The 16,773-nt window shown below is 40.1% G+C and overlaps 1 protein-coding gene across 5 annotated transcripts in view; it reads left to right on the top strand.

The window, feature by feature from the left end:
• The window catches only part of ZNF704 (zinc finger protein 704), a 132,007-nt gene that overhangs the window by 66,642 nt on the left and 48,592 nt on the right, over positions 1 to 16,773 (top strand). For 4 of the 5 annotated variants that reach the window (XR_003526864.1, XM_027638537.1, XM_027638535.1 and 1 more), the window contains exons 4-7: positions 3,020 to 3,252; positions 6,882 to 6,982; positions 9,593 to 9,854; positions 14,408 to 14,512. Coding sequence is in view for 4 of the 5 variants with exons in the window: in XM_027638537.1 (XP_027494338.1) it covers positions 3,020 to 3,252; positions 6,882 to 6,982; positions 9,593 to 9,854; positions 14,408 to 14,512 (701 nt within the window). In the remaining variant the exon portion in view is untranslated. The remainder of the gene's footprint in view (positions 1 to 3,019; positions 3,253 to 6,881; positions 6,983 to 9,592; positions 9,855 to 14,407; positions 14,513 to 16,773) is intronic. The other variant, XM_027638536.1, reaches the window with a different exon arrangement.

Raw genomic sequence — 16,773 nt, 5'->3', positions numbered from 1 at the left:
TTATCCATTTAGCTGGAATTCTAGCCACGAACACTCGTGGCTCTTATTTGTGTGCTTTCCAGTGTTGAAAACCAGAACTGTTTATGGAGTACCACTGCTCTGAGGAGCCCTGGGAAACCTCCATCAGTGACATCCCCAGTGACTGTCCTGCCTCAGGGCAGGAGGTTGCCAGCCCCTGGGGGAGGCCAACAGAAGGATAAAAACACACCTGCTCTCCAGCTGCTCAGCTCACAGACGAAACCACAGCCGAAGATGGATCTGTGCTGATGTGCCAGGCAGGGATTTGTCCCCCGCTGCATCCCTGGTCCCAGGGAGCTGCTCTGCTGTGGGTAAGGCAGTACTTGCCACCTCAGGCAGTCTGAGCAGCTGACAGTTGTCAGGAACTGCAGTGCACATCAGCTTCCCAACAAGCCTTTTGAATTGCTAATAGGTAAATGGTGGCTGTTAGCTACCTTTGATATTTCTTGGTGTATTCTGAGTGCTCTTTGATATTTCTTCACACAGCTTGTCTTCTTGTTTCCCAAAATCTGGGAAGACTAACCTGAAAAAGTAATTCACATGTTTTCAATAGTCACAGACAAGATTTTGAAGCCGTAGTTGGGCACCTTTTCCCTGAATATCTTAGTTTTGCCTGACTAACTAAGACGTACTTAGGACTTAAATAAAAGTGTAAACACTTGATAATATAAAACTCATTTGATGTTGCAAGGCTAGGCTCTGATCCTACTAATATGAGCAACAAATGTACTAATGATTAGTTCTTTCTACATGCTTTTCCAAAAAAGGCCAGTTAGGAGCAGTGTAATTAAAGAAACATTTCTTTAAACAAACGTAATTTTCCCTAGCATTAAAAAAAAATAACATTAGCGTTAATATTAAAGGCAGATCTGTGCTGGAATTATTGGGGATGATCACCCATGTAAACTGGATCAGAGTTTGGCCCTTGTTTCCCTGCAGCTGAGTAATATTTGGTCTGGTTCTCTTTCACGCAACTCCAGCAATGTGAAAAGAGCCCCAAAATAAGAGTAAGTTGCATTTATTTTTATTTTAATCTTCTTCACATTGACAGATTTGTTAGTATTAATGAGAACCAGTGTTTAGGGTTTTTTGCTGTTGTCAACCTCATTCAGCCTTTTCTATACTACTTTAAAAATGTTCTTGATTTGCATCTCTTTCTCAGCAAGGTGAGGAGAAGCTGTAAACCCTGAGAATACAAAGTACCACCATAAATATATCAGAAAGTAGTAGTTGAAAGAGTGCTGTTTCCTTTGTTTTTCTTAAGAAATGGAAATTTTAAGCTATGCTAAGGTCACAAGTTGATACCAGATGTATTTCTTGGCTTTGGCACAAGACTGAAGTACAAATACTTGTAAGAAACAAAACCCACCTTCATTACAGCCACATGAAGGCTGTAATCATGAGCCAAAACATGACATTTTTATATGTTAACTTATTAGCTACCGGAAATCTATATGTCCTTTCTCAAAGAGGAATTGGAGAGGTAGAGAGGGAGGGTTGATCCAGTTTATGCTGAGTGGCCCTGCTCAGTAAATCAGTAACTCAGGGACTTGGCTGCTGCCTACTCAAGGGGTCACTGCATTCTGTTTTGTGAGCGGCTGATGTTAATGATTTAGGATTTCATCCAAAACCAACTGAATTAGGAGGAAAAAACCAAAAATTCATTGGTTTTGGGGTAAGCTTTTGATAACTCGCTTTCTTGCTGATATCATTAGTTAACTTACCTGTAAGACATTGAGAAGGAGTGAAGGAGTGACTTCTGCAGAACTCTTAAAGGCAGGCACTGGCTTGAAAAGACTAGTCTCACACTTAACTATTGTTTCATGAACAGATAAGAAGTCATTTGCTTACCAGCTCCTGTCAGGTATTGCACAATGCTCAGACACTATACAGTGTCATTGGGAACAGCTTCCAATGCCTCAGTTAGCGAGAAGCCGCACCTAAACCATCCGTTCGCATGTGCTCAAGCCCTGAAAGAACCTGGGGCTTCTGGCAGAGCTGCCTGTGGCTGCACCACTGGATGTGCTCAGGCCATGCCATTGCTGAGCTGATGACCTACATCCTCCTCTCCTGACAAAAGCCCTTTAAGGGCTGGGAAGAGTGGCATGCCAATGTCTAATGCCTGAGGACCTCAGGACGTGAAGCATGGCTCAAGCTGTGCCTCAGGCTGCGCAAGCAGCGCTGTTACTCCCACCCACAGTGCTGTAGAGTGTAACCTGTTCATTAGAGTGTCTGCCTACCTTCTCATGTCAGGGGAACTGCTGCTGTGAGGAGGCACTTCCTCCAGTGAGTAGGTGTGGAGGTGATCCACACCTACTGTGGATCTGGAGGTGGTCTGTATGTTCCAATTCTGAAACTAAATGCCTATCAATACACCTGTATAAAGAAAATGGGGTATCCCAAGGGGTACGTACCACCTCATGTAGGCAGAGGCGTGTGTACTGAGAGATGATGAGACGACAGAGTGTAATTATGGTTTTCTTTCATGTTTTAATACTGGGATGAAGATCATGTTTTTGCAGATCTGCTTAGTGTTCTGGGGCTCAGAGTGTATGTCCCCTTTCCTGTTGGCCATGTGGAGCTTGCTCTCATGACCATTACAGTCACGTGTTCCTGTTAAAAGTTGAGGATGTATTTAGAATCATAGAATAGTTTGGGTTTGCAGGGACTTCTAAAGATCAGTTTAAATGTTCTTTAATCATGCATGCAATATCTGACTGTTTATTGCTGTTTATGCTCCAGAACAGGTCATTTTTCCAAACCCAGCATTTCCTTTTACTTTGAGGGTTTTTTTAATAAAAAAGGAAAAATCAATTGTGGAATATGTAATTTGTGTGCAGTGGGATAGATATGGCTGTCCTCTCTACATCCAATGCTTTCACTTTCCTTTATTGAACATACAGTTAATTACCAACATGGCATCTAAGCCTTAGAAAAAAAAGCTCCTTAGCTCTAAAATAATGATACTCTTGCAATGACGGTTGTTGTTGTTTCTTGACAGAATCCCTGAATGGATCTTGGAAAGAAGGAGGATTTGTGCCTTCTAGTACCAGCAGCAGTGGATACTGGAGCTGGAATGCTCCCAGTGACCAGTCCAACCCATCCACCCCATCTCCACCTCTGTCAGCTGATAGCTTCAAAACTTTTCGGACACCTTCCCAGCCAGATGATGGTATTGATGAAGGTGAAACAAGCAACCTTCTCTTCGATGAACCCATTCCTAGGAAGAGAAAGGTTAGCCTAATGTTAAATTCCATGCCCATGGGCAGACAGGATGTTGATAGGCTTATTTTGTTGTGAGAAATCACCTAGTAGCTCTGTATGTGTATTCTTCCTTGACACCCAGTTAACATAGGTACTTAGCCTAGTAACTGTGTCTCGTTCAGCCTGGTCACCTCCTGCACACACATGCTGCCATCAGCACCACATATTTCCTGGCAGATGGTGAGGTTCTACAGAGCCTCCTGCGCAGGAAACACTAGAGTAATTTCCAGAAGGTGTTGCCTCTGGCCATTCATGGGATTTCTGTCGTACTTTGACAAATCCTGTGTGTGCAGGATGCAACAGGCAGCCTTGTATGTCATCACAAAAACTGGATATGACCTTAATACTCCTTGTTCCCTGGAAGTGCTGTTTGTCTGACAGCATGTCAGATACCTTAATACTGTGAAGCTTTCTCTGCACAAACATATGGAGTGAAAGAAGGAAAGAGAGAGCTCAACTTGATGGCTTTTGATACAGTATTAGCATTGGCCAAATTTATCCTCAGAGTGCAAAAGCAGACTAAATAAAACATAATGTGAAATAAAAAAAAAAGGTCCAAAACTAACCCCAAAAAGCACTCTTATGCTAGCAAGCAAGCTCCTCTGGAAGAAAAAGAAAACAAAGAGATGGCACTAGTCCAAGTTTCCATCCCTCCCAACACAACGGGACAGATTTTTACATACCAAGATGAAAAAGGGCTTTTTGTAAAGTGAAAAACCAGAGAATTTATTCCCCTTAGTGAATTTTTTTCTGGCTCAGTCTGAGACAGTTAATTGCTTCATCACCAGCAGGAAGAAGTTTTAATGATTGTTTAAACCTGTTCAGATTTATCCTTTTGCTCCAGAAGTTGCTTATTTGCTGACCCATGCTGTTCTTCCCTTGATCGTGGGAGAGGATTTTAAAATGTTTGTGTGTCTTGCTAAGAAGGAAAAGTATTTTGGAGGACATCTCTGTTATGATAAATTAGAAGTTAGAGCTGATTGTTAAACTAAAGACAGAGATGATTTGGGGAGATGATTTGGGGGCATGTGGGACAGGAGAGTAGGGGTGCAGAAGTGTGCTGGTTTGCCTTCTGCTTCTCAGTTAATGTTCATCGTAGTCGCATCATTCTCACTGCTCAGCTGTGATGAGACAGATGGGTTTGCAGCTGCCATCTTTATTGTTTTCTAAGTTGCTTTCAAATATTTCTATTTATGTACCCACCATAGGTCTATTACACTATCTGTTCTAGTTCACAGGGATTTTGCTTTGTATGACAAATATTTTATGTAGATAAACAATAACATTCCATGCCAAACTTGGTTTTATAAATAAGCTTACTTTCCTGCAGGTTTTTTTATTCTGGCTTGATCTGTACTTGATCTAAGTACAACTTTGCACCTTTAGAAGCTGAAATAAAAATGTTCAGGTTATTTCTTCTTCAGGGCTGCAAAAGTCAGAAGGAATAAGCCTGTAAATAGAGTGATTGGTAACCTTACTTTTACTCATTAAAGTTTCTTCCATTTCATGTTTGGAAAATGTCATGTTAGGAGGCACTTCCCCTTAAGAAAGTTGTTTGCTTAAAAGTTTCCACTAATGTAGTTATTCCTCACCAAACCATTTATGTTCCATTATTTTCTTAAATAAAACATTAAACCTGAATAGGCAATTTTTGGACTAGTCAGAAATTGAAGCACAGGTTTTGTTCTTTATTTCTACTCAGTGGGCTCTTACTTGACTATGTTAAAATACACTGTTTTTTGCAAACTCCTAGCACTGACAGTTAAGGATCTTACGGCATCAAAACCACAGTGAAGCTAAGAATATAGTCTTACCCTCAAACTAGGGATGGATGTTAAACCATGCTGTGTTCATAAAGATGCACAGGGTGTTCGTGATGTCACACTGGAATTCCTAAAACCTAAATGATAAGCATGGCCTTCATCTTCTTGCCATAGTTGGTGGTTGGTTGTGTGATTTTGAGCTGATAGTAGTATTCAGTATTATAAAAGTAAGAAAAGTGTCGGTCAGAATTGCTAGATAGATTGTATTTAATTGGAGAGGGAAAAAAGAATTCTGTATCTATTTGAATGATAGTTGTAATATCAAATAAAAGAATAGAGATGGAATTTTGCAATTTTATGCCAAAGTAGATATTTTTCATATAAACCATGTGATGGAGTACCTCAAGTCCCAAATCCCTTAGCAACTATACTTTCAAACAGATGTTAGACTGAGAAGTAACTATGAGAACATGTTACTGCAATCAACTTATATTTTAGAAAGCCCATCAGCTGAGATTATTTTTTTGTAAGTTATATTCTAATCATCATCTTTCTAGCAAATGCTGAAACCATCTACTGGCATGCAGTTCCAAAGGGTTCAAATTGAAGAAAGCACCAAGTCAGCTTTTGTTCAAGACATTCACCTAATCTTACATGTAACTAAAATTACAGAATAATAATACTGTATTTTGAAGCTCTTCCTCGTGTTAATAATGTGTTCTGTAATAACAGAGAAAATTATTTTTGAGAAGTATAAACTATTTAGATTTTTTTTTAAATTTAAAAAGTACAAAATTGGTTTCATTTTCGAGTAAAATTAGCTTTTAAATATCTAAGAGTTCTGCAACATCTGTGTTGTTACCACACACTGTGCTTTACATTAAGACTGGTTTTCTCCAGTCTTCAAAACATCTAAGATTGGGATGCTTATAACCTTGTTGGCTGTGCTCTAAATCAGGGATAACTCAGTTTAGATCAATGAAAGTTATATTAAAGAATATAAAAGGAATATTAAAATGAGATTATGCACATTTTTTTTCTTTTATGTTGAACACAGCATGATGGCTTCTCATTCCCTTGTCCGAATAAGCGTAACAGCAGCTTCTGAATGCAATAAAAGCAGTTTTTTCCAGCTTATGGGTGAATATTGACATAGCAGAAACTAAAGCTATGGTTTTCTGGCACAATATTTTTTGTATTTTGCAAATTCCATGAGCAGAAACATTTATAAGAGCTTGCTTTAGAAAGACCTGAATTTAAGAAGGTGCTTTGCATTCAGAGAGAAGTCCTCATCAGTTTTCTTTTTTTGAAAGAAGTGTAGGAAGTTTTATATCATCTACCTCCTTTAGTGGGGAGACAAACTGGAACTTAAAATGAAAAAGCTTTGCCAATGAACGAAGAGAGGTAAAGTTTTGTCACAAGCTGCTCCTGCAGCTTTTTACTGTGGAATTCAGTAGGGTGACACACTCAGCAGAGACTCTTAGATCATCACAAATTTGGAAGAACCTTCACAGTGTTTGGTAACTGTTTATCTGTTTTAGGTGGTTTGGTTTTTCTTTTATCTTCATAGAATTATAGAATCACAGAATTGTTTAGGTTGGAAAAGACCTTTAAGATCATCGAGCCCAACTGTTAATCCAGCACTGCCAAGTCCAGCACTAAATCATGTCCCCAGGCGACACATCAACGCGTCTTTTAAATACTTCCAGGGCTGGTGACTCAACCATTTCCCTAGGCAGCCTGTTCTGATGCTGCCAACCCCTTTCAGTGAAGAAATATTTCCTAATATCCATACAACTTCCATACATGTAACCATACTTTACTCATAATTTTCAGAACTCCATGAAGGTGATGTTCAAATGCCTGTGGAAAAACTGTGGGAAGGTACTGAGCACAGCTGCAGGGATTCAGAAACACATACGGACCATTCACCTTGGGTAAGAGAGCAGTCTCTTCGGAAGTTAAAGGATTTGGTCTGGCAGGGGAGCAATTGCACTTGGCTGGGGAGATGAACTGGATTGTCCGTGGCTTTTCTGTCTCATATGCCTTGGTTTCTGAGGAATTGGTGGAGTAGTGGGTCAAGGCAGATGAGCACTTCTTCCAACAGTGAGGCACTTTCCTGAAGTTCTGTGAACTTTCCTAAAAGGTCAGATACAGCTCTAGATCACACTGCACTTGCCTATCAGCCTCACAGCTCAGTGGCATTTGCTGGGTACATGCTGTTTGCACATCACATCTGGGATGGCGCTGTGCAGAAGACATGTTTCAGGGTCTTACATGAATACTTTCCAGCTTTGTTTCACATCAGGTCAGATGCTTGCGCCAGTTCTGAGTTGAATTAATGCAAAACCAAAAAAAATTAATGCCGAAAAAACCCTCAGAACCACAAAGCACCTAAGAAACCTGAAAAAAAAAAAAGAAACTGAGCCACAATTCCATGTTGTAATGGTTTGACCCCAACTGGCTACTAAGTACTGTGCAGCTGCTTACTCACTATCTTCTTCCTTCTCTGATGGGAAGGAGAATCGAAGGAAAAAAAATAAACCTCATGGGTTGAGATAGGAACAGTTTAATGATTGAAAAAAACACCCACAAACTAATAACATTAAAGATAATATTAATAATACTAATTATGGTTATGATAATAATAATTCTAATGAAAAGGAAAGAGAGAGGAATAAAACTGAAAAGAAACAAATAATGCTCAATACAATTGCTCACCACCCACTGACCAATGCCTAGCCCATCCCCAAACAACAACTGGTGGCTCCCAGCCAACTCCCCCCAGTTTATATACTGAACGTGACATTCTATGGTATGGAATATTCCTTTGGTCAGTTCAGCTCAGCTGTCCTGGCTGTGCTCCCTCCTGGCTTCTTGTGCCCCTGCTCACTGTCAGAGCACAGGAAACTGAAAAGTCCTTCACTGAAAAGTAAGCACTGCTCAGCATCAACATTATTCTCATCCAAAATCCAAAAGACAGCACTGTACCAGCTACTCAGAAGAAAATTCACTATTCAGCCAAAACCAGGATTCATGGGTAAGTTACTTGGACTAGAAGCAAAGGCAAATGAATCTTTTAGGATACAAGTTTGTTTCAGAGGTTTAGTTTGCAACTGAAGTCTCCTGTGCAGTTCACTGAGCGACCTAGGTATCTCATATATAGTTACAGTGGGGACTCATGTTCTTCTCCTGTTATATATGTGAAAATCCATCTTTGTTGTGTGGGTCTGTGTTACCCACTGCTTAAAAATTAAAGTGACCACATGGAGGTAATCTGATGTGGAGCTCAGGATAGTCTTGAGAAGGTCATAGCAGTTATTGTTGGGTTTAAGAGTAAGGGTATCAGAAACAGAGAAAATCTCTGTCAAAATGCAGTTAGGAATGTAGCTTTGCCATTTATATTATGAGGACATCCTTTCTGTGGCATGGGAGAGGGAGAAGCAGAACTTTCCTGGAATCTAGAGTTAGTAACTTTGCTGGAGAGAGGAGTTTTGGTGAGTGACTAGTTACAGTCTGATGGATGGTACTTCTGGTAGAGCCTTTCAAACCTGCTGGATCCATGCTCTCTCAACTAGTCTATTGAGTAAGGTGGTGAGAGGACCTCAGGTAGACAGGCAAGCAGGCTGCAAAACTGACTAGGGGATAGTTTTGGGGTGCATGCATGAGAAAAGGGAGACCCAGTGTTCAGCCCTGATATGGACATGCAGGCAGGAGGACACTTAGGGCACTCAGATTTCCTGTATGGAAGATTTGGGAGGAAATACACGTGTGAGCTATGAGTTTCCTCTGTATAGTGTGTGGTTTATGAATGTACTAAAATAGGGGTTTGTCAGGGCTGCTTCAGTGCTAGCGTTTGCACTCAAACCTGCAACAGATTAAATGTTAAGGCAGTGAAACCTACATCCCTTCCTTCAACAAGTCTGCTTCTGGACCAGAAAGCCTTAGCCCTTGCAAGCTAGCCCGTGTAAGTCCCTTCTCTACCTGTATCTGAGTGAGTTGCATGGTGAGTATGTTTTCTAGCAAATTCTTGTGTTATGCTAAGGAAAGTTATGGTGAATGACAGCCATAACTGTGTTTGGTCTATTTAAGTAACTTATAAGATTATATATTATTTGTTGTAACATTAATAAACATTATGTCTTGCCTGTGTCTCTTATCTTTCTTTACCTGTCATTCTATGGCTGCTTGGTCATTGCCAAAGTCAGAGTGCGTTGAGGTTCTTGTTACCTTTACAATAGGTAGGAATGAGAAGATGATACTTAAGATTGAGTCAAACATCTACTCCAAGGTCAAAGAATTATTCAAGAGTAACACCGAAAGAAAAAAAAAAGTAATTCCTACTCCTTTTCCCTTCACACTAGATGATTTTCTTTTCCTCTGCCCCTTCCCTGCAGCCAGAATGCTGATAAAGTAGGTAGGGTTGAAATTTCGAATATTAATTTATTGACAATATGAATATATTTGCTCGTGCATCTAGAATTTAAAATTTACTTTGGCATTTTTGCTTTCATTTAATCAGTTCTTCGTTCTTTGTCTTGATACAGACGTATAGGAGAGTCTGACTACAGTGATGGAGAGGAGGATTTTTACTATACAGAAATCAGGCTCAACACGGACTCAGTAGCTGATGGCTTAAGCAGTCTTTCCCCAGTCTCTCCATCTCTAGCATCTCCTCCTTCCTTTCCCACCCAAGATGCAATCCGTCCTGAAACTTCCTGTGCCAAAACTGAGACTAAATTGATGACACCTCTGAGCCGCTCAGCTCCTACCAACCTCTACCTCGTACACACGGACCATGCTTACCAGGTAATGTCAGTCAGAGTGAGCTTCAGGGATTACAGTGGTGTCATTAGTGAATGAAGAAATGTCAGATCACAGTGTTTGGGTTTTAAAGAGCCAAGTTTAAAAAACCATGGGTTTTAATGGGCTGAAAAGTTCTCAAGGGCAGCCCAAGGGGCTTGTTTCGTTTAAATGTAGATGTCTGCTTCTGAGCTAATTGTTTGTTTGTTTATGTGCCCACTCTAGATTTTGGGGTGCTGTTTATCCAGCCACACATAGGTGCATGCTTCAGGTTGAGAAGAATTGCTCTGTGATCCCACTGTCTACATTAGTTAATTTTTCACTGATCATAAGGAGGGCCCAAGGTGACGTGCTCGGATGTGGTCTCCTGCATTGTAAAAATTCTTATTAAGTCAGGTGAATCCCTTCATTTCAGCTCTGCTTGTACTGGATGTGTTTGTAGACAAGTACCTGAGGGATGCCAGGAACAATTAATTTCCTCGTTTTGTACAGTGTAAGATGTCAGTTTGCATATGTGAAGTAGACCAAGAAGAAAGAAAAGGCTTAGATGGTATCCTTCTACTCTTAAAGGTAATGCTTTTCAAATGGCAAAAATTGCTGTACCAAAAACTTCCAACTAAGTTTGGACAGAAAGCATTAATTTTAAAAGTGCACTAAAATTTGACATGTTTTGGTGTGGATACCATATGAGAAAAGAGGGATAGAGGCTTTGAAGTAGTGTGGTCCATGACCTGTGTATGCACCAGAGAACTGAACTCTGTTAAATTTATCAGATTCAATAACTTTCATTGTGCTGTTAAAACCTTTGTGTGTTTGGAGCAGACCCACTAAAAGGCCAGAGGGAACCACACAGAATTCAGAGGCTTGTTTTAGACTTTTGTGAGCATTGAAGCTTGGTATCTCACGTGGAAGCTGCATCAGGTAACACACCAACCTGGGGACTGATCAAGCCAACTAGGAGAAGGACTTTTATCTCAGTGTAGCTGAAGCCCTGCCTCAGAGAGTGAGGCGCCAAGTCTAGGCCATTGAGAAGAGTCTTACTTCATTTGGGATTTGCAGTAGTGACAGTCTACCCTCCTTTTTGGAGGTTCACACCATCCTGTTTGATAAGCAGCCTCTGAGTAAAGCACTCTGAGTAAACACACTAAGGAAATACTAATTCAAGTGTTTAAATTGGATTTGAATTGATGTGTTCCACAACGTGAGCCTACAGGTGCCTGAGCCGTGTCTTCTTTTCAAGTTGCTCTGGTTTCAATACTTTATTTCATCAGTGAGGAGTGACAGAGTCCACACTGTTCACAGCTTTCAAACTGGAAGCAGGAGGCAAGTGTTCAGGCTCAAGTGTTCAGGCTGTCCTTGCAAATGAGGCAGCTTCTGCAGAAGTGGTCAGTGGTATCCTGTGCCAGGATCCCTCCAGTCCTGCAGGAAGAGCCAGGAGGCAGGGTGGAGATTCAGCTCTTACCAGCCAGAGAAGAAAGTGGAAATTACTTCTTTGGGAGTGGAGGCAAAATTCACAGCTCAACTTCGATAAGGGAGGCTAAATACTGTTCATCCAAGGATTCCTGTTAAAAAAGGAAAAAAAAAATGGAGCCCAAAGCTGGGTCACAGGAATCCTAAACAGTTAGTATCCGTTAATTGCTGTTTCCTGTATGATTGGAAAGTGTCAAGTAGACTACTTGTAGTAAGAAGGGTATAAACGGGAAGTGAGCAGGCAAGTCCTGACACTCTTCTCTGACCCAGTCTTATGTGTGAGGAAAAATTTAGAAAAATAATTGAAGAAATTTTGGAAAGTACTGCAGTTGAGGTTAGCTGCAATGGAGGAACCCCAGAGAAAGATGATACTAGAACAGTCTAGGAAGCAGTACAGAAGAACAAATCCTTCTGGATTCAAGCAGTGCATTTGATCTTAAAACATATAAGGAGTATTTATTAGGCTAGAGATTAAATTTAGTGTAGGAGAGAGAACTGCAACGTCACGGAGAACAGCAATGAGTTATTTTAAATGTTAGTGGAGTTGAATGAAAAGCTATTCTTGGCCCTGACCTCATTTTCATTAAATCATTTTGGTACTACACAAATAATAAAATAAAGTTTGCTGATAACAAACTCAGGAGACATCAGCAGTACCGGACTTATATATCATGCTTACATGACTGGATGATCTTGAGAATAATAGGTTTTGGATGCAGTTTAATGTCAGAACGTGCAAAGTCCTGCACCTAGGGAACTAATGAGATTTTTCTGCTATGAACTGGGGTAGTTAGAAAATTATGTGAGAAGGAAACCTCTGTTCATTAATCAAGCACAGAATGACCGTGAGCCAACAACAATAGAGCTGTGAAGGGGAAAAAAATAGTTGTCAGCTCTCTTGGATAAGAAATATCTCGGAGAGACAGGGAACTTTAAGGCCATTATACAAGACTCCCAGATAACTAGAGCTCAGATCCTGAGTAGAGTTCTGGTCAACCAAATTCAATGTGATGGGCTCCAGTCAGAAGAGGTAGAAAGAAAATCATCAGCATTGAAGAAGGAAGGCAGAGAGGACATGAACAGGCTCTCCAGCCCAGGGACTGGTACCTTAGGCAAAGCAGGGGTGAGGAGAGGATGGGATACTGCCTGGGAAGAAAGTGAGAGGACAAGTATGAAAAGGGAAGAGGATGAGCACGTGCTGTTTCAAATATAAGGACAGTGTTGGTACAAACAAATAACTGTAAGTTACCTATGAATATGTTTTGACTGGAAATTAGATGGAGGCCTCTAAGCAAAGTGAGGTTGGGGTATTGAAACTGTTCAGTTCGTTGTAATGTTGTGGTTGAATACCTTATGGAAGAGATTGTCTGAAATGTTAGCCTGAAAAAGGGAACAGTGCTTGATGAACAAATATGCACATCTGGGAAACAACTGAACAAGATGGCTGACTGTCTAAGTCTGATCATGTGTGATGTAGATATTTAGGCACTGAGAAGAAAAGAATTGAGCACTGTGGTATTTCAGGCAACTGCAAATTACGTTGATTTTTAACTTCACGTACTTTGTGTTTCTTTATAAAACTTGTGCCTGCACCTATTAAATTTGGCTACAGAGGAACTACGGGTGGGCTCTTTCAGCGTCTAGTATTTTCCTTTCAGGTCTTATTCAAATACCTGAGGAAGTTAATGTGCTGACCCCAGGTTTGAGCTGATACCCCTGTGGGATACTGAGCAGAGGCAGTGCTGTCTCACTGCTCATCCAGCTGACTCCAGTTCTTTCTGTCAGGAGTCCCGTTTGAACAGGGGAATTGCCAGATTTTCTTGATGCCTTTCAGCAAAGCTTTTATATTTTATGGAGCTCAGCGGATGTTTGCTCTGCATGTCTGTGTGGATTCTCTTGGAGCTGTCAGCAGGCTCGGCAGCCCACAGAGCATCACTGCTGTACGCATCACTGCTGTACGAGGAGGCATCTGGTGGTCTCACTTTCTTTTCCTTGGAGAGACTCCAGGGGATTGCTTCAGCACTTGTTTACTCTGAAGATTATCTTTAGTGGGGACTATCAGGTTGTAGTTTGTCATCACTCCTCTGTGCCCAGCAGCTCAGGAAAGAACTCTCTCCCCTGAAGCAGTGAGACAATTTCAGCAGTCTCAAACACAAACACTACTTAAATGAGTGGATTGCAGCATTGTCAGGCACAGGCAACTGAAAGCCAGAAGTGAAAACTCATTTTAGCAAGTTCTTAATAAGTTTAAGGAGGGATTTTTTTGTGGTGAAAAATTGAAATGCAAGGGTCAAAGTGAGCCTGTGTTCATGGTGGCTGCTCACACTCCTGCTATGCAGGGTAGCTTCACAGCTATGAATTTCCTGATTCTGAAAATTAAATGGGATTCAAAAAGGGGCGGGAAAGAATTCCTGAGGATTCATAGCCCATGAGAAAACCAAAGGAAAGGCAGAAGATGAAAGATGCACAACTGTCTGAGCCCAGATTATCGTGTTTTTGCACCCCAGGGCAGCACTGGGTATTACATCCCAGATGGAAAGAACGTAAGAGTTCAAGGACCCCAGGAGTCCTTAAATATTTGCTTGAGCTTAGTATTTAAGACCTGTTTTTTGAATCCCCAGGATGATTTTCAGCTCCTTGTTTTTAATAGGAAAGACTGTTTTAATTGGGATGATTCTTAACATTTATCTCATAAATCAGAAATGGTCAGCCCTTACTGTTGATTGGTTTTGTCCAAGAAGCCTCAGCATCCACACTTCAGTTGTGTAAACCAGCTGCTATCAGTTTAAGTATGGCCTTGTTCATCACCATGGAACAGGTGATCATTTGTAGTATTTTTTGCTTCTTGCTGTCATCTTTCTCTAAACAAGGTTTAGGAACAGTGATATATAAATATAACTGTGTCCCTTCCTTACTGGCTTACCCATGATTATCTGTCTTATAAGGGTAAAATGCTTGTCACCATGCAGGTTTTTTCTGCCTTGGAAAGTCTCTCATAGATTTACCATTTTGAGGAGTGAAAGATCCTTAGAAATGCTTTGGAAGAAGAATAGCTCTTCTTGCTGGAATAATATTTTCTTTTCACACAGGCCACTCCTCCGGTGAACATTCCAGGGTCAGCAAAATTCACTCCCAATGGCAGTAGCTTTAGCATCTCTTGGCAGTCGCCTCCAGTTACCTTCACCGGCATTCCAGTAAGTGAACATCAAAAAAAAAAAAAAAAGGAGGAAAAAGTTTTTAGATCTTTTTGTTTTGTTTCACAATGCGTAGTGATAGAAATAAATGGGACAGATAACAAAAAGAAACAAATTAAATATGTGCCTCAGTTTTCCAGCATGGCTGGTTTTAACACCTTTGTCAGTCTCTTTAATTCAGTACATTTACTTTTTTTTTTTTGCGTCACTGTCTACAAAAAAAGAAGTGAATCTATAGTATATTTTTTTAACTATATGCTTACAAAACATTCCGATACATGCAGAGCACTGTGTGCTCCTTTTCTTAAAAAAACAGATGGAAAATCAGCGAGGTGATGGTTATGCTAACAGGCCAGTGGGATTCAGGCAGTTACCTAAATGGACTCTTGAAAGGCAACTGAAAGAAAAAGTAAGATGAAATGCAAAGTCCAGCTTTAGGAGGCTGGACTTTGTGTAGACCCTACTGATAGCAGAAAATTGTTGTTTTATACAGAAAATGCACCCAATATCTATCGCGTTTTGATACTAATGCATATTGCAGTTTGACAGCTTTTTAATGAAGATGTATTATGTAAATTTAACGCTGACCTTTCTTCAGAAAAACTGGTGTGCAAGGTCTGATTCCATGAACAGGACTGCAGAAATGCAGAGTTTGCTTAAACATAGACTTCCAGTGACCCTAAACGCACCGTGGTGTAAGTGTAGGTATGCAGGGAGAGAGAAAAACCTTTATGAAGAGTTTGGAGGGATTCGGCTTATAGTGCCTGGCATGGAGAATGCTGAAAAAACTATGTAAATCACTATTTATGGATAGTGGAAAATCTCTGTAATAAATAGATATTAATGTAATGTATCTTCATTTTATTGGAAATATTTTTTCATTATAAATTGATATTCTCTAATCATAAACCTATTTGATATCATAACATCTCATTTAATATTACACTTTATGAATTTATGAATTTTTAAAGTGTGTTATATAGGGCACATTGCTTATCCAAAGAACCATACAGCTTTTTTTCTCATGACAGCGAATATTAGACAAGGCGATAAGAGATACTATTTCCCTCCCTTCTCTTCACCAAGTGAATCTCTAAAGCTTCTTACTGTCAACCTTTGGCAAATCTTGGAGACTTTCTGCAGAGGCTGTGGCATCCTGCAGAGCTGATAAAAAATGAAAGTGGCTGAATCAATTACAATGCACTCTGCCAATGAATATTTATTAAATTCCATCAAGGAACAACTAACAGTGAAAGACATCATGCTGGCAGCAATTTCAACAAGAGTGCCTTGACAGAGCGTGCTATCTGCAAAGTTCCCTGAGAATTTGATTTACCAACAATGGGGTTGATATGGAGTAATTATGAAACTGGCTCCTTTTGTGGTGTAGCAAAAACTGGTGCCAGGAATCTAAAAATGCAATTAGCCACATTGTAAATCAGGCACTTAAGAGGACAGGATTAGACATGTATGTGTCGAGTTTACTTGTTCAGGCAACAACGCTGATCAGTGGCTATAGACTAGAGAGTTCTCAGAAGAATTTAAGAAATGCAAAATCACTTTCTGAGAATTGTATGGAGATGCCAATGATTTAAGTACAATTTGAAAATACTCCCAATACAAAAGCCTGGGGAAGCAGTGATGCAGAATTATAAACTGCTCAGGGAACCATATGAACTGCCATTATATCTCTAACAACATTTATAAGGCTGTTTAACAAAGAAAAAAGATAATAATAAGAAAAAAATCTTTTAGGTTTGCACACATTTGACTGTTCTGTCAGCAGTGAGATCATTTATGAATTACAAAAGCTTGCCTGCAGTGAAAAATTATGTGCAGTAAGTGAGGGTACAGTGATGCCAAATGATGTTAAATAAATACTGTTATATTAAATGAAAGTTTTATTTCTCCTGTTTCAAAGTAGATTAGATATTGCCATATAAAAACAGGGCACATTTAATTCCCACTCTTACACCAAGTGTAGCTACCTTAGAAAAGGTATATTAAAGGGGACTTTCTCCTTCTCTGATGGTGTTTATTTAAGCCCAGACTATGTGACAGAGCCAGCATACTATAAACTCATGCTATTGTGTACATACATGGTCCTTGGGATTAGACACAAGTCTGTAGTACCCAATGGAACTTCAGAGAGTAAGTCCAAACCATTACTTTTTGCCTGACCCTTAATATTTATTCAAGCAGTTTTCTAAAATGGCTTTGGAATACTTTTTTGGTCTGGACAAACCACTGAGCAGGAAAAG

The sequence above is a fragment of the Corapipo altera genome, unplaced genomic scaffold, assembly GCF_003945725.1.
Source record: "Corapipo altera isolate COAL_440 unplaced genomic scaffold, ASM394572v1 49, whole genome shotgun sequence".
Lineage (NCBI taxonomy): Eukaryota > Metazoa > Chordata > Aves > Passeriformes > Pipridae > Corapipo > Corapipo altera.
The sequence above is the reverse complement of the archived record's forward strand: the minus strand, read 5'-3'. Positions and strand labels throughout refer to the sequence as shown.